Genomic DNA, 23,036 nt, shown 5'->3' on the forward strand with positions numbered 1-23,036 from the left:
CAGTAAATAAACAAACTAATAAAACGTTCAAAACTATGTTCCAACTTGTGTATTGTTTTCATAAAAGTCGACTAAGATTGTACTCTTGTATTTTGCACTGTATGTCACAGGTGAGCTTGCTAGCCATTAGATTGTTAACGTGATATTAACGTTAGATCTATCCGACCAATCAATCAATGTCAGACTATAAAATGGAGTACAATAGGCTCTGAACAGGCTATCAGTGATATTGTGACCCACTCTTCATTATGCTCCCCTGCATTCAAGAGCTAAAGATAAGTCTGAGATACTCTCAAAAAGACTGCAGGTGAATAAAGTAGTTTTAAAGTTTCTTAGTAGTGTAAATGAATAGAATAGAAAACTTTATTGCCATTTCAACACATAGTTGATTGGGATTTGTCTTGGTGCCAGCACATACAATATAAAAACACAAGAATACATGCAATACAATCCCCACAATAAAAGTTGTACACAAACAATAAAATAAAATGCTACAGTACCTAAAATAAATAGCTCAGTGTTCCAGTTTAAAGTGCATATTGCCTTAAAGTGCCTGTCGGCTGGTGCTAGCCCTTGTGTTACAAAGTGCCTGTGCATTTGGACTTGAGTTAAAACGGGATGTCCTGCACCTGAGACTTTGGAGTCTTCTGCCAGAGGGAAGGGGGTTCAAAAGGTAGAAAGCAGGGGTGTGGCTAACCTGGCAATGGTGCCACACGTGGTTTGTTTGAGCTCTCGTCGAGTCTCTGCTTTATTTTAATTTAATAAGCTTTCTACTTCACAAAACTTGGTGAATTTTACTCAGGATACATTGACTAAGCCAGTGGACAATATTTGTGTGGACAGATGGCGATGAATCTGCGTAGATTTAAGTACACTGGACCATCCACTCCTAGGCCCAACACAGCCTCGACGCCGAGTTCCACCACCACACCGGTGACGAAAGCCACTCCTTCAAGAATGCCAGCTACAGACACCGCAGCTTTGAAGTCGGAGATTCTTCGGACAATTCATGGCTTCATCTGTATGTGCTTGAGACATGGGATCCTATACAATGATGTTAGGATTGCGTCTCACGGCTCCACGTGCGGCATGACCCCCAGTGGCCACACGGGGTGCTATTGTTAAAGATGTAACACGCTCAGACTGGCTGTAACTCTGGAGTCGCTGCCTGCAGTGTCAGTAATATGTCTTTGAGCACATTTGTCATCACATGTACCAGAATTATGGGGACAATCAATGGTGTGTGTGTGCGTGTGCGTCCATGCGTGTGTAGAAAGTCCTGGAGGAGGAGCTAGGGGCGGGGTGGAGAGAAAAGTTGGCGTCTTTTGAAGACAAACCCTTCGCTGCAGCGTCCATAGGCCAGGTGCATCATGGGGTTTTACATGATGGCAGAGAGATCGCCATGAAGATCCAGGTAAGGGCTTTCTCCCTCTCTCCACCTCTGTCTCTATCTCTCTCTCTCTCTCTCTCACACACACACACACTCTGTTTATCTCTTTCTCTCGCTCACTCTGTTTATCTTTCTCTCTCACTCTCTTTCTCTCTCTGTTTCTCTTTCTATCTATCTCTGTTTATCTCTGAAATATGAAAATTAATACCACACACTGCCCAAAACACATGCAAATTAATACCAGACACTGCCCAAAATACATGAAAATGAATACCACACACTGCCCAAAACACATGAAAATTAATACCACACACTGCCCAAAACACATGCAAATTAATACCACACACTGCCCAAAATACATGAAAATTAATACCACACACTGCCCAAAACAAAGGGATGTAAATTCTTTCTCCTTTCTTTTTTCCATGAATAAGAATCCACGACTCTCTTCTCTCTCCTCAGTATCCAGGAATAGCAGAGAGCATCAACAGTGACGTCAACAACCTGATGGCTGTGCTGAAAATGAGCGTAGTCCTGCCAGAGGGTGAGATTTTTAATTGTTTAACTCTTAAGCTGTTGTTGTTTACATATAGAGTAAGTTCAAAACTAAGACCCACCTTTCATTGGGGAAGACTGTTTTGAATGATCTGTATTAGTGCAGGACCCCGGGTTTCCCATGATCTGTATTAGTGCAGTAGTATATTAGTGCAGTAATTAGGGATGTTCGATATTGGCTTTTTTACCGATATCCGATATACCGATATTGTCCAACTCTTAATTTCCGATACCAATATCAACCGATACCGATATATGCGGGGTTTTCCCCCCCAAAAACACAACATTATGCATACTTTTCACAATAAATAAAATAAGAATTAATTGTAAATAAAGGTTAGATAAATGTAAAAAAAATACTTTTTATTATAATTAGTGCAGTAGTATAGTATTGTATTAGTGCAGTAGTATAGTATTGTATTAGTGCAGTAGTATAGTATTGTATTAGTGCAGTAGTATAGTATTGTATTAGTGCAGTAGTGTATTAGTGCAGTAGTGTATTAGTGCAGTAATATTGTATTAGTGCAGTAGTATATTAGTGCAGTAGTGTATTAGTGCAGTAGTATAGTATTAGTGCAGTAGTATATTAGTGCAGTAGTGTATTAGTGCAGTAGTGTATTAGTGCAGTATTGTATTAGTGCAGTAGTGTATTAGTGCAGTAGTGTATTAGTGCAGTAATATAGTAGTGTATTAGTGCAGTAGTATAGTATTGTATTAGTGCAGTAGTGTATTAGTGCAGTAGTGTATTAGTGCAGTAGTATAGTATTGTATTAGTGTATTAGTGCAGTAGTGTATTAGTGCAGTAGTGTATTAGTGCAGTAGTGTATTAGTGCAGTAGTGTATTAGTGCAGTAGTGTATTAGTGCAGTAGTGTATTAGTGTATTAGTGCAGTCGTGTATTAGTGTATTAGTGAATTAGTGCAGTAGTGTATTAGTGTATTAGTGCAGTAGTGTATTAGTGTATTAGTGAATTAGTGCAGTAGTGCAGTAGTGTATTAGTGTATTAGTGAATTAGTGCAGTAGTGTATTAGTGCAGTAGTGTATTAGTGCAGTAGTGTATTATTGTATTAGTGCAGTAGTGTATTAGTGTATTAGTGTATTAGTGCAGTAGTGTATTAGTGCAGTAGTGTATTAGTGCAGTAGTATAGTATTGTATTAGTGCAGTAGTGTATTAGTGCAGTAGTATAGTATTGTATTAGTGCAGTAGTGTATTAGTGCAGTAGTATATTAGTGCAGTAGTGTATTAGTGTATTAGTGTATTAGTGCAGTAGTGTATTAGTGCAGTAGTATATTAGTGTATTAGTGCAGTAGTGTATTAGTGCAGTAGTGTATTATTGTATTAGTGCAGTAGTGTATTAGTGCAGTAGTGTATTATTGTATTAGTGCAGTAGTGTATTAGTGTATTAGTGCAGTAGTGTATTAGTGCAGTAGTGTATTAGTGCAGTAGTATAGTATTGTATTAGTGCAGTAGTGTATTAGTGCAGTAGTGTATTAGTGCAGTAGTGTATTAGTGCAGTAATATATTAGTGTATTAGTGCAGTAGTATAGTATTGTATTAGTGCAGTAGTGTATTAGTGCAGTAGTATAGTATTGTATTAGTGCAGTAGTGTATTAGTGCAGTAGTATAGTATTGTATTAGTGCAGTAGTGTATTAGTGCAGTAATATATTAGTGTATTAGTGCAGTAGTGTATTAGTGTATTAATGCAGTAGTGTATTATATATAAGTGCTGTTCACCTAGGTGACTGTTTAGGAAATCTATTTGTGGTGGCCGTCTCTGACAGTGTGTTGGCCTCCCCACGATTAGACCCATGTATGAGAAACACTGGGACCATTATTAAAGATAATTTCTTGTCATCACTGGGGGCAACAGTGACCCAGGAGGTAGAGCGGTCGCTTGGTATTCTGGAGGTTACCGGCAGTGTGTGCTTTGGATATATATAAATGCAGTCTATTTACCAATGCTATTCATTAATGCTTGTGAACCGGTCCGGTGAGTCTTCTCATATTGCACTTACAGTAAACTAGTAATACGCGGTCGTCTCTGAACACGGCACAGAAGGTCGTAGTGTTTCCTAGGTGGTGTTGTTTATATGTTTATCTGTCTGTTTGTTTGCATGCAGGTCTGTTTGCAGACAGCAGTCTAGAGGTGCTTCAGAGAGAGCTGTCCTGGGAGTGTGACTACAAGAGAGAAGCGGAATGTGCCAAGAAATTCAGGTGTGTTTAGCATCAAACAACAATCCCTTTGAATTCCCCTATTTCACTATGGCATTACTATATAAACACCACTCCTTCTCATTGAAAACAACAAGAGCTGTGTTGAAACTAGCAAGTAGCTAGTTAGGCTGAGTGGTTAACATGCATACTGTGTTGAAACTAGCCAGTAGCTAGCTAGGCTGAGTGGTTAACATGCATACTGTAGCTGAGGGGTACAATTCCCTGACTGTATTGTTAGATATGATATTTAATACCACTACCTCATGTACTTTAACTTCTGGCCACCCAGTACAAGATATAAGTATGATGAACACTTTCCCACCTGATGAAACGAACCAACACAAATGGACCAAATCGAATATTTAATACAGCAAAGGGTGTACACAATATTCACTTAATTACATTTATGATTTGAAATGTTAAGTATGCACTTTTATGGCAAATGAGTATTCGTAGGTAAATCAACATTGAATGTCCAATCTCTGGTTGCGCAGGGAGTAAGTATACAACCTGGAATATTTAGGAAACGATAGCGATAGTACTTAAATAATTATAGCTGGATACACTAAGGGGGGGGGGGGTCCCGCTGGTTGTAAGACAGTAGGAGGGGGGGGTTAGAGAAGTCGCTGGCGGTATCCCATCTGGCCGACGGTGTCTTGGGAGAATCCAAAGTCTTAGACCCAGTGCCCACAGAACCTGGGGCCGTAGACGAACACAGCTGGACCCTCTGTGGAACGGTATCTGCCGGTCCACAACGGAGAGACGTGGTGCGACCTCACGTGTAGAGCGCCGCCTCACCTGTAGTCCTCTCCGGGGGGTAATTCCAACACTCGACAGTGTTGGCCTTTATCCATGGAATAATCAAAGCACATAAAGCATAATCCAAGAGCCGTGGAAGGCTCGCCGTCGTCGGGTAGAGTAATCCAATATACAGGTCCAGTCGCTCTTGACCCGGAGCTCCTCGGATGCAATCACCACTAGGGGTCTGACCAGCCTGGATAAGCGTCCAGATAACGTCAGGAACGATGGGGGTACTGATATCTGTAGAACTCGAACCGAACGATGCACCATACATAAATAGACTATTATTAGCTTAATAGAATACGTCCAACTCGACGGTATGGTGCCAAACTATGACCATTCAACTATTAATCTACACGATATCTCAATGCCTATTCTGGGCCAAGTAGGCCCTACTACACCGCACGTGCTTCGTGGGGAGGCTTTTGCGTCTGTCACTCTGTTGGAGGGTAAAGAACTGGACTAAAAGAAAGTTCTACTTTACGAGCGCCATATATATATGCGCTATGAACAAATAGTACCACACGTATTTCGCCCGGCATATTACTGCGCGGAACCGGGGGCTGCCTCGACATGTTAGGCGGCACGATTGAACTTGAACCTAGGGGTATGGCAACCTGGCGCCAGGTTCTAGTCCAATGGTAGAATGAAACTATTATGGGCTGTTTAGTAGAAACGGGGATATTCAATGCATATTGTACAAGGAATATACAGGGGATATCAAACGATATACAAATACAATTAAATATATATATATAAATAAATATACATATTCGGTTTAATCTGATCCTTCACAACACATACTGTGTTGAAACTAGCAAGTAGCTAGCTAGGCTGAGTGGTTAACATGCATACTGTGTTGAAACTAGCAAGTAGCTAGCTAGGCTGGGTAGTTAACATGCATACTGTGTTGAAACTAGCAAGCAGCTAGCTAGGCTGGGTAGTTAACATGCATACTGTGTTGAAACTAGCAAGCAGCTAGCTAGGCTGAGTGGTTAACATGCATACTGTGTTGTTCCCCTCGTTCTCTCTGGGTTCTGACTTGTATGTAAGGTTTATTTTCACAAGGATGACAACCTTATTCTGTTTTCTCTCCCTAGTTTGTTAGAAAATGTTTAATACTAGTTCTTAAAGCGCAAGTATACATGGTTAGAAATGTTTTAATACTAGTTCTTAGGGTGCATGTATACATGGTTAGAACATGGTTAATACTAGGTCTTAGGGCGCATGTATACATGGTTAGAACATGGTTAATATTAGTTCTTAGGGCGCATGTATACATGGTTAGAACATGGTTAATACTAGGTCTTAGGGTGCATGTATACATGGTTAGAACATGGTTCATATTAGTTCTTAGGGCACATGTATACATGGTTAGAACATGGTTAATACTAGGTCTTAGGGTGCATGTATACATGGTTAGAACATGGTTAATACTAGGTCTTAGGGTGCATGTATACATGGTTAGAACATGGTTAATACTAGGTCTTAGGGTGCATGTATACATGGTCTCTCAGTCTCCTGTCTGCTCCTCTAACCAGCTTCAGTCTCCTGGCTGCTTCTCTAACCAGCTTCAGTCTCCTGTAGGGCTGACCTTCGATTTTTTTTGGAATTCGAAGCCTCGGGGCCGAGATTCGATTTTAATTCGAAGCTTCGAGATAATTTTTTTTTTTTTTATTATTATTATTATTATTTTTTGTGTTGTGGGACTTTTACAACACTTTGTTCAACTTTGTCAGTGCTGTAAAGTTTAAACCTTTTTAAATCTTAGACAAACAAAACACTGCTTTCATGAAATATTGTAAGCCGTCATTTGAGGCTTTATAAAAGCAGCACAATGAACACGTATGTCAGTGCCAAGTCTGACCTCATCTTAAATAACAAATAGCATTGCTTGTTGTAGTTAACAAAGAGAGGCAGAGTTGATTTTGCAAAAAAAAAAATCCCATGCCCATCGAACAAAGCTTTGAAGCTTCGAAGTATTTAAAACAGCCCTAGTCTCCTGTCTGCTTCTCTAACCAGCTTCAGTCTCCAGTCTGCTTCCCTCCTGCTTTACTTGGCTAGTTAGCTGTTATGCATCATCTGGTGACAGAACAATGAGAGCACCTTCTTGGGAGCAGCTACCTGAAGTGTGTTGTCTGACTGTTGCCTGTGATCCTCAGGTCGCTGTTGGAGGGAGATGAGTTCTTCGAGGTTCCAGTGGTGATCGATGAGCTGTCGGGACACCGGGTGCTGACCATGGAGCTGGTGCACGGAGTCCCCCTGGACCGCTGTGTGGACCTGGACCAGGAGACCAGGAACCAGGTACCAGCCTTAGGTAGAGAAGATGATATAGCACTGGACCTCCAGGTGAGGCTAGATCCTACCAGCCTTAGGTACAGAAGATGATATAGCACTGGACCTCCAGGTGAGGCTAGATCCTACCAGCCTTAGGTACAGAAGATGATATAGCACTGGACCTGCAGGTGAGGCTAGATCCTACCAGCCTTAGGTACAGAAGATGATATAGCACTGGACCTGCAGGTGAGGCTAGATCCTACCAGCCTTAGGTACAGAAGATGATATAGCACTGGACCTGCAGGTGAGGCTAGATCCTACCAGCCTTAGGTACAGAAGATGATATAGCACTGGACCTGCAGGTGAGGCTAGATCCTACCAGCCTTAGGTACAGAAGATGATATAGCACTGGACCTCCAGGTGAGGCTAGATCCTACCAGCCTTATTTGATATCAGGGCCAGGATGTGGACTGGAGTAGAGTAGAGTAGAGTAGAGTAGAGTAGAGTAGAGTAGAGTAGATGGCACTGTGCCGTCTCCCGAACCTGGAATCAATCAGCCAGGTTAGTGGTGGATCCTGTATCGAGTAGATTACATTAGATTAGATGACATTAGAGTACAGTAGATATGGAGATAATGTCTGAAGCTGAGGTTCCATTGGATCACTCTATTGCCTTGGACCAGCACAGTAGAAGCCAAAGAGGTCTATAGAGAGTATGAATAGAGTCCACTTGGAGCTGGACTATATATTTCTTTAAGTAGTGTTGCAGCCTTGAGGTTTTCTTTGTATTCTTCTCAGTTCTCCATTCAGGTGATACAAATATATTGAGGCTGTTTCTGCTTGTTCTGTTCTCTTCTCTTCTCTTCTCTTCTCTTCTCCCCTCTGCCCTCTTTGCTTCCTCTCCTTTCCTGTGCCCCCTTCTCTTCCCTCTCCTCTTCCTCCCCTCTCATATTTCTCCTCTCTTCCTTGTCTCTTCTCTCATCTTCTTTTATTTTCTCTCCTCTCCTCTCATCTTTCTCCTTTCCTCCTTTTCTCTTCTCTCATCTTCTCTTCTATTCTCTCCTCTTCTTCCTCTCCTCCTTTTCTCTTCTCTCCCCTGCTCTCCTCATCCTTCTCCTCTCCTCATTTTATCTTCTCTCATCGCCTCTTCTTTTCTCTCCTCTCCTCTCCTCTCCTCTCCTCTCCAGATCTGTTTTAAAATCCTCCAGTTGTGTCTCAGAGAGCTGTATGAGTTCAGGTTCATGCAGACAGACCCAAACTGGGCCAACTTCTTCTACAATGCTGAGACCGACAAGGTGAGGGTGCACACGCACACACACACACGCACCCTACACACACACACACACACACACACACACACGCACACACACACACATGCACCCTACACACACACACACACACACACACACACACACAGTGGAGGACAGTGCTGTACAAATGGGCATGCAGAGAGAAAGGTCATGCTTATAGTCAACCACTCAGACAAACACAAACCCCTGAAGAGCAAACATGACATTGATTCATGGCCTTGGTTTGTCATCAGTCTCTACAGCACATCTCATCTCCTAGTGGATGTACCGAGTGAACAGACCATTTATTACTGTATTCAACGTCATTTGTTTCATCACTAGATCATTCTGTTGGACTTCGGAGCCTGCAGAGGTTACCCAGAATCCTTCACAGATGAATACATACAGGTATGGGTCGGCCGGTCAAAAAAACAAATGCACTTATGAGTGATTATGTTCCAGTGTTCATAGTTTCTGTCAAGTTTCTGTAAGAAGTGGGTTTTGAACACAGCCCAATCGCTGAACACAGGAGAGGAGAATGGAGCGTTTCAAGGGGTTTTAATGGTATCTCCCAAGCAGACAAGTATTACATCAGGAATGTGCAACAGACAGGGGTTAGAATGTTCTTGGGGGGTGAGGACAGGTGCACTCCCAGTGCAGCTGTGGGCAGAAGACACAGGTCTGTGTCGGGAGAGAGAGCAAGCAGGCAGGCAGGAAGGTGCACTGGAACGGGGGTCCTGGGCACAAGAGAAACAGATTAGAGCAAGGAATAATCACAAGAGCAGGTTAGTAGGGCTTCAGGCCGAGACGTCGTACCTAGGTAGTGATACTAACACCACAACGACTTCTGGTCAGCGTCGTCCGGTAGAAGTAGGGTCTTCATCAACGGGGGATGGGATACAGCTGTGAGGAGTGAGGTGCCTGACAGCGTGTGAATCAGGGGGATGAAGTGCAGCTGGGCTGAGTGACGGGAAGTGAAGGGATGCTGGCCATATAAGGGCGTGAGGCTTCCGTGGTGGAAGGGAGGATGAGGAGGAGTGCGTGGTGGATGGAAAGGAGGATGAAGAGGAGTGCATGGTGGATGGAAGGGAGGATGGAGAGGAGTGTGTGGTGAATGTGAGGGGAAAAGGAGGGGGAGTGAAGTACGCTCGTGCTGTGACTATGACAGTTTCGAATTCAGCTGCTCAGGGAAAGTCTCTTTGTTGTTGGGTATTAAAGTAATTCTGGGGAAAGCCTTTTATGAATAAACTAATTCTGGTCTCTTCTAACCGGAAGAGGAGGCCCGCCCACTTTTTGATAAAGAATACAATGGTCAAAGAAATGATTGATTTATGAATTGGCGGGTCCAAAATGTGTTGTTTACATGTTGCGTGCATGTATCCCCTCCCTACTTCCCATTTCCCCATGTGGATTGCACCTGATTGTTTAAACGTGCTGTTAGTTAAGACATGCTGACCTGCTGGTGCTCTAGTGCGACATCTAGTGGCTCAATGTTATCTATAGCACCTTTAAGTTTTAGTATTCAGTAGAAATGATTAGGGTCTTATAAACTGCTGAGTATTTCCACTGGTGAACTACTGTCAAGTGTTATCTCATTCCTTCCTTCCTTCTAGTGACTTGATTCCACTGTTATAAAATGGTCCTCATTATTTCTGTTTAGTAGAAATTATTAGTATATCATTAACTGCTTGACAGTCCCTTATTGAAACGTGATTACTGTATTAGATTCGATTAGATTCAAATGTATTGTCATCATACAGCACAAGTTCAGTACAACAAAAAGAAGTTTAGCATCCAACAAGCAAAATGTAATAGTAAAGCGCAATAGTAATATACAATGTACAGGTGATTCAATTGGGTATGAAATACAAATGAGAGTTTTTGTATTAATATGTACAGTGATACAGGTATAAAGACACTATGGTAGTAAGTCATAAGGGATATGTACAGATATAGATATAGTATCTACAGATATGTAAAAAGGATTATATGCTGGTATGTGTACTGTACAGACAAATGTGGATAGATGTATATATACGGTAAGAATAAATATATATACAGTATATCAAATATACAAGATCAAATCAAAACCCATTTGTATATTCAAGTCCCAATATCCTCTCTCTAGTGCTTGAATCACACCGCTGTTAGAAACCGTGTGTGTGTGTGTGTGTGTGTGTGTGTGTGTGTGTGTGTGTGTGTGTGTGTGTGTGTGTGTGTGTGTGTGTGTGTGTGTGTGTGTGTGTGTGTGTGTGTGTGTGTGTGTGTGTGTGTGTGTGTGTGTGTGTGTGTGTGTGTGTGTGTGTGTGTGTGTGTGTGTGTGTGTGTGTAGGTGGTGCACGCGGCTTCTGTGGGTGATCGGGCCGCTGTTCTCTCTAAATCCACGGACCTGAAGTTCCTGACGGGCTTCGAGACGAAGGTAGAGTATTTGTGTCTCTGCTAACTCAGCCATAAAGAGGCTCATTTATTTGTGTCTCTGCTAACTCAGCCATAAAGAGGCTCATTTATTTGTGTCTCTGCTAACTCAGGCATGAGGAGGCTAATTTATTTCTGTCTCTTCTAACTCAGGCATGAGGAGGCTAATTTATTTCTGTCTCTTCTAACTCAGGCATGAGGAGGTTAATTTATTTCTGTCTCTTCTAACTCAGGCATGAGGAGGCTAATTTATTTCTGTCTCTTCTAACTCAGGCATGAGGAGGTTAATTTATTTCTGTCTCTTCTAACTCAGGCATGAGGAGGTTAATTTATTTCTGTCTGCTAACTCAGGCATAAGGAAGTTAATTTATTTCTGTCTCTTCTAACTCGGGCATAAGGAAGTTAATTTATTTCTGTCTCTTCTAACTCAGGCATAAGGAGGTTAATTTATTTCTGTCTCTTCTAACTCGGGCATAAGGAGGTTAATTTATTTCTGTCTCTGCTAACTCGGGCATAAGGAGGTTAATTTATTTCTGTCTCTGCTAACTCGGGCATAAGGAGGTTAATTTATTTCTGTCTCTGCTAACTCGGGCATAAGGAAGTTAATTTATTTCTGTCTCTTCTAACTCAGGCATGAGGAGGTTAATTTATTTCTGTCTCTTTTAACTCAGGCATGAGGAGGTTAATTTATTTCTGTCTCTTCTAACTCAGGCATGAGGAGGTTAATTTATTTCTGTCTCTTCTAACTCGGGCATAAGGAGGTTAATTTATTTCTGTCTCTTCTAACTCAGGCATGAGGAGGTTAATTTATTTCTGTCTCTGCTAACTCAGGCATGAGGAGGTTAATTTATTTCTGTCTCTGCTAACTCGGGCATAAGGAGGTTAATTTATTTCTGTCTCTGCTAACTCGGGCATAAGGAGGTTAATTTATTTCTGTCTCTTCTAACTCAGGCATGAGGAGGTTAATTTATTTCTGTCTCTTCTAACTCGGGCATAAGGAGGTTAATTTATTTCTGTCTCTGCTAACTCAGGCATAAGGAAGTTAATTTATTTCTGTCTCTTTTAACTCAGGCATAAGGAGGTTAATTTATTTCTGTCTCTTCTAACTCAGGCATGAGGAGGTTAATTTATTTCTGTCTCTGCTAACTCGGGCATGAGGAGGTTAATTTATTTCTGTCTCTGCTAACTCGGGCATAAGGAGGTTAATTTATTTCTGTCTCTTCTAACTCAGGCATAAAGAGGTTAATTTATTTCTGTCTCTTCTAACTCGGGCATAAAGAGGTTAATTTATTTCTGTCTCTTCTAACTCAGGCATAAGGAAGTACATTTATTTCTGTCTCTGCTAACTCGGGCATAAGGAGGTTAATTTATTTCTGTCTCTGCTAACTCGGGCATGAGGAGGTTAATTTATTTCTGTCTCTTCTAACTCAGGCATAAGGAGGTTAATTTATTTCTGTCTCTTCTAACTCAGGCATAAGGAGGTTAATTTATTTCTGTCTCTTCTAACTCAGGCATAAGGAGGTTAATTTATTTCTGTCTCTTCTAACTCAGGCATAAGGAAGTTAATTTATTTCTGTCTCTTCTAACTCAGGCATAAGGAAGTTAATTTATTTCTGTCTTTGCTAACTCAGGCATAAGGAGGTTCATTTATTTCTGTCTCTGCTAACTCAGGCATAAGGAGGTTAATTTATTTCTGTCTCTGCTAACTCGGGCATAAGGAGGTTCATTTATTTCTGTCTCTGCTAACTCAGGCATAAAGACAGTGGCGGCCGGCCGATAGGGGGCGCTGGGGCGCCGCCCCCCCTGATTGAGAGAGAGGAGAAGAAGAACTTGTGTTTTTTATTTTAGATATTTTGAAGCCCTAAAAATAAACTAAACATGTTTAAAATGAATAATAATTACTATTAAAATGCACAATAACGTTAATATAGTATATAAATCATTGTTTTGTGCATGCTATTCTTTCTCCCCCCTCGTTTGTGATTGACGTCACTCTCAGAAATCTACCTACCTCCAAACCTGGGCGCTAGTCCTTAACGCACGTTGACTCGGCGTCACTGCGCGCAAGCGGCCAATGTAAATGAATCAAGCAAATAAATTTTGCCTATCAAGGGTCATAAATATGATGTCTGGGGATTTACCATTTTCTATGGTTCATTGTGTTTATCCAGAAGCAGTTTGTTTGAGTAGCTGGGTTGTAAACGTGGCCATTGTGTCCGTTAAGTAACCAAGCAGCTCAGCTTCGCTCACAGCGGAGAAGCTAACATAACCGATTGCTCAGTTCCGCTCACTCTGAGCCACTCGGAGCGTTGCTGAGCACTTTCTGACCGGGCTCACTATGAAACGGATTAAATGGATCATCCTACGCGGACACTCTCACGCCCGTCAAACGTGGGTGGGTAATTTTCCGTGTTCGATGGCGGCTGCTCAGCGCTCGGATAGAGCAGAATGTTAACCCTTTGACTACAACACTACCAAAGGGTTAAGCCTTTCACTGCAACAATATAGAAGGGTTAAGCCTTTCACTGCAACAATATAGAAGGTTAACCGTCTGTAGTGTGGGTAGTGAAAGGTTAACCTTCTGTACTGTGGTAGTGAGAGGTTAACCTTCTGTACTGTGGTAGTGAAAGGTTAACCGTCTGTAGTGTGGTAGTGAAAGGTTAACCGTCTGTAGTGTGGTAGTGAAAGGGTTCTCACCGTGGCGCTCAGTTACTTCAAGTCTCAAGTTTTGTTTTATTTGTCACATAAAAGCTACATCATGTACATTACAGTGAAGTGCTTGGTTCTGTATGAGCCTCCTAAGATTGTGCTTCTTACAGAAGAAACATTTTAAAATAATAAGACCAAACACTATACAAAATATACAATGTACAAAACGCAAAATGCAAACAAAATGCTAAAATGAGGTAGAGATGTACTTAACCCATTGTGTGCTGTGATACTAGCAGGACTAGCTTTTGAAAACGTCCTCAAGATGAATTCACACACTTGTTTTGTACTTTGTGAATAGGGCATTTCTGACACACACATACAGACACACACATATACAGACACATACGCACACACAGATACGCACACATAACTAACTCATTGGGAGTCATTCAGTTACGTTTGTGACTGCAGCACCCATCTTACATATACAATATTAACACTTTGAGAGCCAGCCGTGTTTTCCTTTTTACCCCCTTGAATGCCCACATCCACTCCAATGTTAACGTTAATATCGCCTAATCTATGTTTTAAATTATGGCTATGTGTCTAATCTGCCCGTCGCTTAACAAAGACTCATTTTCCAGTCAACATTGTCGTAGCAGATTGTTTTTTTATCGCTTCATTTCCGTTCGATAGCATTTTGAAAATCACTCGTTTTCACGGGAAAAACAACACATTCTATGATAATCGCCTTTTACTGGAATATTCTAGAACGTTGTAATTTTTCGGCCTATTTATGAATCGTTTTCAAATAAACGCTAGATGATCGATAGTATATGTGTACGCATGCACGCTCGTGCCGCCAGTTGAAAATCGATTCTCCTATTTCCTGACCGCGAGCAGAGTCAAACAGCCTATCACCATAATCACATAAAAGCTTATATATCCGTGAAAACGGGTCTGATTATCCTAATACTGATAACATAGATTCCTTACCTGAGATCAGATGGTATCCAAATGGATTATTCCAATTCCTGATCGCCATTCGAAAAAATCGCTCATTTGATTGATCCATCATGTATACAGTAAAACACATATTCCCCGCGGCTCCGAGGCTCCAGAGTGAAGCTGGTAGACCCCGGTTACATGAGTGAGAAGTAAAATGTGGAGTGCGGGTTTCATTTTCATTGAGTCCAATCCAAAAGGGTGATTTACCATCTGGGAGACGATAGGGGGCGCTTTTTTCACATCTGAGCGCCAGGGGTGACTGGATCTCCAACGGTAGACTCGCTTGATGCAATATGATTTCAGATCGCTAATAACAAAAAAAAATTAATAAACCGAATATTCTCGTGATGGGCATTCAACCCGCGGGGGGTAAACCCGAGAAATCTCGGGCGTGGCATGCAAAGTGTTAACAGAGGATGTTTCAAATGTGGGTTAACAGATACAATAGCGTTACCGTAAAACTATATCTACTCTATGGGTACAAAAAGCAACTCTGTCTCCAAATAGAGCAATAATAGCAGATATAGAGCAATACCTTGCTAACTGTTTAGCCTTTTGTTGAGTCACAGCCATCGTGACCCCGTAATTGCCATCTCGACCCCCGTACAGACGCTATTAAGACAGTGGAAAGTGACCGACCAAGATGACAGAGGCGGTGTTGAAGTGCCACGAAGTGACCCTTTTTATTATGACATCCTGTTCTCCCCGTCAATTGTATGATGTAAAGGATTAAGCATATGTTTATTGTATATATCTGTTTTAAATCTAAGCATATGTTTATTGTATATATCTGTTTTAAATCTAGGTGTACACTGTGTCTGGGCTGGGCTGCACAGTCAGAGTGGAAAGTCTTCCTCGTCTTCTTATCTTACTGTTAGTGGAGCTAGGAATGTGGCCTTGGAGACAGCTCCGACCAGAGGAGCCTGCAGAGTTAACCCTTGCAGTTAGGAGGCAGAGAACTATTATACATTATAATACAAAAATATACATACATATTATACTTTAAACTACAAAATACATATATGATGTGTGGGCATATCAATCAGTGTTTAAGTATATGAGTATTGAATTGTACATGTATATATATGCTATATCTGTTTTCTGTAGAATTTGGACCATTGCAGACATGCATACATGTTTAAGTGACGTAATGGGGTTTTTCCCAAAAGAAGTAATCCGTTACTTCCCCAGTTACTGTAACAACTAGAAGGGGAGGAGAGTTCATCCTTGCTGAATTGTGTGTTGATTGGCTGGTGGAGTAGACAGGAGCCAATGGCAAAGATACAAGTTGGAAGGAGGAGGGTTTTACTGTGCCTACTATATGACGCTACGGACCTGTGTATAAAAGTCACAGCTTCAGTCTCGTCGAGCTGATTTTTTTAAGCCAGGAAATGTCGAGCGGTGTAATGGGGCATGGCCTGGAACATTTTGAGTAAACCTCCCTAGGAAGTATACTCTTTAGATTTTGAAGATCTTTTTGACTTTTTACATTTTGACTTCGGGCCCTTTCTCTCCTGAAGTATACTTTTTTTTTTTGATCAAATTTTTTTATTATTAATCGCATGAAACAAGACAACACAATAACCACAGTAACAAAAAACATAACTTCACAGGAGGATAACCACCGATAATAATACAGAATAATACAGAATAATAAATTATAAAGACAAAAAGAAAAAGAAACAGCGTCCAACCTATCAATATAGATGGCTATTTCAATAACAAAAAGGTTTTCAAACATGCCAACCTTTCCCCACCTTTACAAAGTGGAGTGACTTCACAGATTGTTTACGAGAGTGTTGCCGCAGATTTACTGTAGATAGCCTAGGTCCCTTACACATGTTCAAGACTGCCAAACTCGCAGAAGGTAAAGTGTAAAAAGAAAGAAAATCTTCCTCCAGGTTGGTTGACAGGTCAATCAGTCTGCCAATATTAGTCCCTTGGGGAGATAGCATGTGAATTGACATATAGCGCAGAGTAGCTAAATATCAACCCCCCCTAAAATTCCCCCAGTCAAAGTTAAGAAGGACAAGACAAAAACCAAGACAGACAAGACATTTCCTCCTCCCCCTCCCCAGAGACCGCCGGACCCCCCCGATCAAGCGCCCCAACCCCGCTCAGCCGCACACGGCGGTCTTTACCTTCTCAGCTGCTGCGAACCACAGGTCAATGCCAGCCTGCCCTACCCCAATCACCCGAGCCGTGGATATCTCAAGATAAATCACATCCAATAGAGTTAGGGACCAGTTAATCATTGTAAGCTTCTCAGGCTCCTTCCATCTCATTGCTATAAGCTTCTTCGCTGCTGTGACGCCCGCTAGGACAACCCTTTTCAGTTGTACGGACGCGGGTAGTGTCGTTATATCGTTCAGGAGTAGCGTAACAGCTGTGAATGGGATAGTTAAGCCACACAGATCTGAAAGTTTGTCCGTTATTGACCTCCAGAAACGGGCCACTGGTGGGCAATCCCAATACATATGCATATAAGTGCCAGTGGCCTTTTGAGAGCACAAAGTGCACCGAGAGTCGGTTATCAGTCCCATAGCATATAGCTTCCTAGGTGTAAGATAGGTCCTATGAATATAATTAAAATTAATTTGCTGGTGATTGGGGTTGCGGGAAGATAATGCCACATTTGCCCAAACATGCCCCAGTCAAACTCGGGGTCCAACTCCGGGATATCCACACGCCAGATTGTATCCAATGATACATTTTTATACGTGGATTGAATTAATAGCGTATAAAAGTCTGAGACAAACCCTCTGGATGTCGTTCTGTCCACTATGAGCCTGAGGAAGGGGTGTGGGTGCAAAGCTTGAGCCCACGGTACGCCATGCGCCCTCAGTGCTGACCTTAGTTGAAGGTAAAGAAAGAAGGACTCGCCGGGAAGATCATAAAATTCTCTTAAGTCCTGAAACGCACGGAGGCCGTTCTTATCATAAATATCCTCCAGAGTATGCACTCCCCTCCTTTGCCATTGAGGAATATTAACCGGCTTGTGCCCTACAAGTAATTGCTGGTTATTAAAAATTGGAGAGTCCAGGTGCCATGGGCATTTAACCCCACACGACCTCTGTACATTACGCCACGTTTGGATCACGTGAGTTATGATCGGTCCATACCTCAGCCGGCATTTCGAAATAGAGACAGTGGAGTACACCACATCCTGCAATCTTAGCGGAGATACCGCCGCCGCTTCTAAGGAGCGCCACGATACAGCCTCTACAGGGTCTAGCCAGCACATCAGAGGTCTCAGTGAAAAGGACCAGAAATAAAGTTTAAAATCAGGGATTGCGAGGCCCCCATCTTGTTTTCTACGTTGAGTAGTAGCCCTTTTGATTCTCGGGCGTTTGTTATTCCAGATAAACTTAGATACCATCGATTGTACCTTGCGCCAGTGGTCTATTGGAGGGGGCAGGGGGAGCATTGAGCTAATACAATTTATCCTAGGCAGGATGTTCATTTTGATTATGGAAGCCCGGGCTTGTAAGGAGTTAGGAAGGGACGACCACCTGTCTAGATCCTGGCGTATTTTATCATAAGTACCCGTGAAGTTGTACTTAGTAGTTTGGTTCAGCGTGGGGAATATCTCTATGCCCAAGTATTTAAAATGTTCTACTATGGGGATATCAGCTGGTAGTCGTACCGCCTTGGCCAGCTCATTAAGAGGTAGGCAGGCTGATTTGTTCCAGTTAATCTTAAAGCCTGACAATTTACCAAAGTCGTCGATTATCCTCAATAATTTTGTGGCCGACCGGGAGGGGTCGTCCATGAAAATCAGCAGGTCATCCGCGTAGAGAGCAATTTTGTGTGGAGTATTATTGACCATTATGGGGACGATGTCCTCCGATTGCCTAATAAATTGGGCCAAAAGTTCGAGGGAAAGCGCGAACAGTCCTGGACTCAGAGGACAACCCTGTCTAGAAGATCTGGAGACCGGAAAGAGTGTGGAACAGTTTTTGCCTGTCAGTATCATCGCAGACGGCGAGGCATACAGGACTTTAATCATATGAATAAAACTCTTCCCAAGACCCATGACCTCAAGTACCTTCCACAGGTATGACCACTCAAGTCTGTCAAACGCCTTCATGGCATCCAAAGACAGAACTGTGGATGGAGTTGTATTGTCTTTACTGTTATCGATTACATGCAACAGCCTCCTAAGATTATCTGCAGCCAGACGCCCCGGGATAAAACCAGTTTGATCGCAGTGTACCAATACAGACATAAATCTCTGCAGGCGACGGGCCAGCACCTTGGCAAACACTTTTAAATCGGCCCCGAGAAGACTCAAGGGTCTATAGCTACCACAATCATTGGGATCTTTGTCCTTCTTGAGAAGTAAAGAAATCAACGCCATATTGACATCTCTTGAGAACTCCCCTTGTTCGATAGCGTAATTGATCATATCGAGCATCAATGGACCCAGTTGGTCCCAGAAAGCTAAATACACTTCGGGTGGAATACCATCCCAGCCTGGTGCCTTACCCCTCTGCATTTCAACAATCGTCTCCCTCAATTCCACGAGAGTAATCGGTCTCCCCAGTTCCTTGGCCTCTTCCTCAGAAATGTGGGGTATCTCAAGCCCACCAATGAACGATTCAAATTTAGAGTCATCAAGATTACCCTCTGAGCTATATAACTGTGAGTAAAACTCTTTAAAAGTGTCATTGATCTTTTTCGAATCAGTAGTGACTGCACCCTGGCTCGTCCTAATCGAGGGGATATCCGAGAAATGATCATTTGAGCGTATTTTCATTGCCAATAGATGGCTAGGTCTGGAGCCGTGAAAGTAGTAATTTTGTCTTGTCCTATGGATCAAGAACTCAGACTGTTGTTTAAGTATGGAGTTTATTTCTTTTTTGACTATCTTACGTTGTGTGTTTAGTCGTTCATTATAGTTAGTTTGCAAGGATGCGTATAGGTCCGCATATAATGATTCCAGTCCTTCTAGCTTTTTTGACCGGGATTTTCGCAAATTGGAGGCAAATAGTGTGACATACGACCCCTGATAAATCCTTTCAATGCTTTCCACAGGACCCTAGGGTCTTCTACTGTGCCAACGTTGATCTGCAAAAATTCAGCTAGTTTACTCCTGAACTCAGAACAGAAGTCATCGTTCTTTAGCAAGGTCGAATTAAAACGCCATCTGGGAGCTCTTGCGGAGAGCCTGCCAAAGGTTGCCGTAAGGAAAATCCCCTTGTGGTCTGAGAGAGCCAAGGGAACCAATGAGACATCGAAACTATCAAACATATTAGGGGACGCGAATGCATAGTCAATTCGAGAGAAGCTTTTGTGTCTGGCTGACAGGTGAGAGTAATCTTTGAGGGTGGGGTTGGATAAGCGCCAAAGGTCTGTGAGCCCCGTGTCCTTGGCCCACATCCTAAGGGCCTTAGAGGCCCGTTTTTGGTCGCTCGTTTCAGAGGGCCCGGACCTATCCATCTCCGCATCCCAGCACGCATTAAAATCGCCACCCACAATGAGAGCGTATCCATTAAGTTCCAACATATTCTTCGTGATTGTATTATAGAACGCTGAATCAAATGTGTTAGGAGCATACAATGCTATTATAGCCATCTTCCTATGCGAGAATTCAACTTTTGCTATAGTAATCCTTCCCTCCGTGTCCGACCATACATCCAAGACTTTGATATCAAGGTTACGTCTTGTAACTATGACTACTCCTTTCGTCTTATCATCGGCTGAGGATGAGGAGATAACGTGATATTGCCGATTTGCCAGTCTTGACACGTCACCTACCAATAAATGCGTCTCACTAAGGAGAGCAAGGTCAATATTTCTCCTCTTCAATAGCCAAAGGACACTGGCACGCTTGTGTGGGGCGTTAAGCCCTCCTGCGTTCCAAATTAAAATATTCAATTTAGCCATGGTCGAGCTTGTCTAAATGCGTAGAGAACATACCAGTGCAGCCAGGCTGAGTACAGAGGCGCTGATCCAGGCGGGCCCAGACGGTCAATCCCAGGAGTTCAGAGGAGGAACAATTACACACATATAAGACAACAGTACATAAAACACATAAAAATACCACCCCAGCTACAACCCCCCCTCCTTCTACTCTAAACCCTAACCCACCCGTCCTATTATAAGCCCTCCTATACCCACTCTCCAATCCCCACCCTATGCCCCATCCACTGAGGATGGTTATCTTCCTATCACTTCCCACTAGAGACATGGATCCAATAAGACGCTCCCCACTCCAACCCCCCTCTAGATAAACCCCTGAGTAAACCCCCACTAGTCCAATAAACACAAATAATAATAAAAATAAAATACAATAAAGATATCGGTCGAAAACCACCTGAGCCTTGGCCCCAACATGAGACAACCATAATGGTAAAAATAGCCATTATTAAATAATAACTCCACATCAACCTGCAACCATCTATTTCCGAATCTGCGCTTCAACGTCGCAATGTTATAGCCCAAATGGGTACAGGAAAATTCAAAACAAAATTAAATTAAAGCATCCCAGCCGATAGTCTAAGGCAGGATCGGGTCACAGGTTAATTGTGCAAAATTGTGTGAACAATGTCAATTAAACAATGACAATAATAAGAAAGGGAAAAAAAGGGTTATGGTCAAAGTGCACCCCTGTAGCAGTCCCTCTGATCAGGCACAACGGCTGAAATGACATAACCTATGTAAGAATAGAATTAAACACATTCATTAATCCGGGGATGGTAATAGGCAACACCTGACACCACCTGTTATCATACATTGTTTCAATAAAGATATCGGTCGAAAACCACCGTGAGCCTTGGCCCTAACATGAGATAACTATAATGGAAAAGGAGAAAATAAAAAATAGTCATTATTATAACAACTCAACATCAACCCTGCAACCATCTATTTCCGAGTCTGCGCATCAACGTCGCCATGTAATAGTACCAATGGATAAAGGAAAATTCAAAACAAAATTAAATTAGAGCATACCAGCATATAGTTTAAGGTAGGATCGGGTTCCAGGTAAATTGTGCAAACAAATGTCATTTAAACAACGATGATAAGAGGAAGGGGAAAAGGGGGTTATGGTCAGAGTGTACACCTGTAAGTTCCCCTCTGATCAGGCACCACGGCTGGAATGACATAACCTATGTAAGAGTAGAATTAAAATTAAACACATTCATCAACCCGGGGATGGTAAAAAGCAATACCTGACACAACCTGTTATCATATCTTGTTTATATATATATTCAACCGATCTTCTCCTACCGGAGCCCAAAGCTCAAAACAGCCTGGATATAAAAATAACAGCATACCAGCAGTTAGTTAAGGACCCCATCACCGTTGAATTGTGCAAGCCGATTGCACTTAAACAGCAACAACAACCAAAGTGCGTAAATATTAACGGGTCTCGAATGTCTCAGCGCAGACGATAGACGAAGCCCGCTAGCTAGCCCGAGGCTAGCGCGTAAGCTAGTGATGAATCCGGATAGCACGTTAGCCTATTATGTACATTGTTCAGCTAGCTCGTTAGCTTCCAAAGAGGCGATACACAAGTACGACCATGAGGTCAGCTTTAGCAAGTAACAGAAGTCATTGGGAAGCCCCGCTAGTTGGATGGGCAGTGGGCAGTTAGCATGTCTGGGCATGACAGCAAGTATTTGTGAATAGTCGGCCTAATCAATGTATATAGGCCCACACCGCCAAGTCACTCACCCGACATAGATATCAAGCAACAGTCTCGGGTATCCCCGCGAGATATTCCTTCGCTTTAACCAACGACCAAAATGAACGCTGACCATCGACCTTCTCCAACACAGATAATTTCGCGGGAGCGAATAACGTGGGCCTCAGGCCTAGTTTCCATAGCTTAGACAGGACCACCTTGTATTCGCCTCTCTGTGCTTGAACCTCCGGCGTAAAGTCTTCGAAAATGGCCACTTTGTGATCGCCAAGCCTCAGATTACCCCTTCTGGTACGAGCCGACCGCATGATGAGTTCTCTCTGCTGAAGCCTGTTCAGCTTGACTATGATGGGCCTCGGCTCTTTGTTCACGCCGGGAGAAAACCTGCCCGCCCTGTAGGCCGATTCACAGACAGGAGGCGAAGGGAGGACGTCCGTCCCTAGTATTTTCTGCAGCAGTTCGGGCATGGTCTCAGAGAGACGGCCTTCACCGCTGGCCTCCGGTACTCCAACAATCCTGACGTTGTGGCGTTTATCCCGGGACTGCATCTCCTCCATTGCCGACTGTAGTTTGTTGACTTCAGCCTGCCTAGCCAGCAGGGCGGATTCGAGACCCGCCATCTTCTCGCACTGTAATGATACCTCCGTCGTTAGCATGGCTAGTTCGTTAGCATTAGCCGAGGAGGCAGCGTGCATCGACTCCATCCTGTCTGTCAGCGGGACTACCGCCAGCCGTATTTCTTCTGATATCTCACGATGGAGGTTGACACAAAAATCCGCCAACACTT

The 23,036-nt window shown here is 42.7% G+C and overlaps 1 protein-coding gene across 2 annotated transcripts in view; it reads left to right on the plus strand.

Moving 5' to 3' along the window:
- The window catches only part of coq8b (coenzyme Q8B), a 68,501-nt gene that overhangs the window by 39,465 nt on the left and 6,000 nt on the right, over positions 1–23,036 (plus strand). For both annotated transcript variants that reach the window (XM_084335327.1, XM_084335328.1), the window contains exons 9-15: positions 1,274–1,414; positions 1,853–1,934; positions 4,067–4,160; positions 7,124–7,265; positions 8,425–8,532; positions 8,869–8,934; positions 10,859–10,945. In XM_084335327.1, the coding sequence (XP_084191453.1) occupies positions 1,274–1,414; positions 1,853–1,934; positions 4,067–4,160; positions 7,124–7,265; positions 8,425–8,532; positions 8,869–8,934; positions 10,859–10,945 (720 nt within the window). The remainder of the gene's footprint in view (positions 1–1,273; positions 1,415–1,852; positions 1,935–4,066; positions 4,161–7,123; positions 7,266–8,424; positions 8,533–8,868; positions 8,935–10,858; positions 10,946–23,036) is intronic.

Source organism: Notolepis coatsorum (genome assembly GCF_963971535.1).
Source record: "Notolepis coatsorum genome assembly, chromosome: 1".
Taxonomy (NCBI): Eukaryota; Metazoa; Chordata; class Actinopteri; order Aulopiformes; family Paralepididae; genus Notolepis; species Notolepis coatsorum.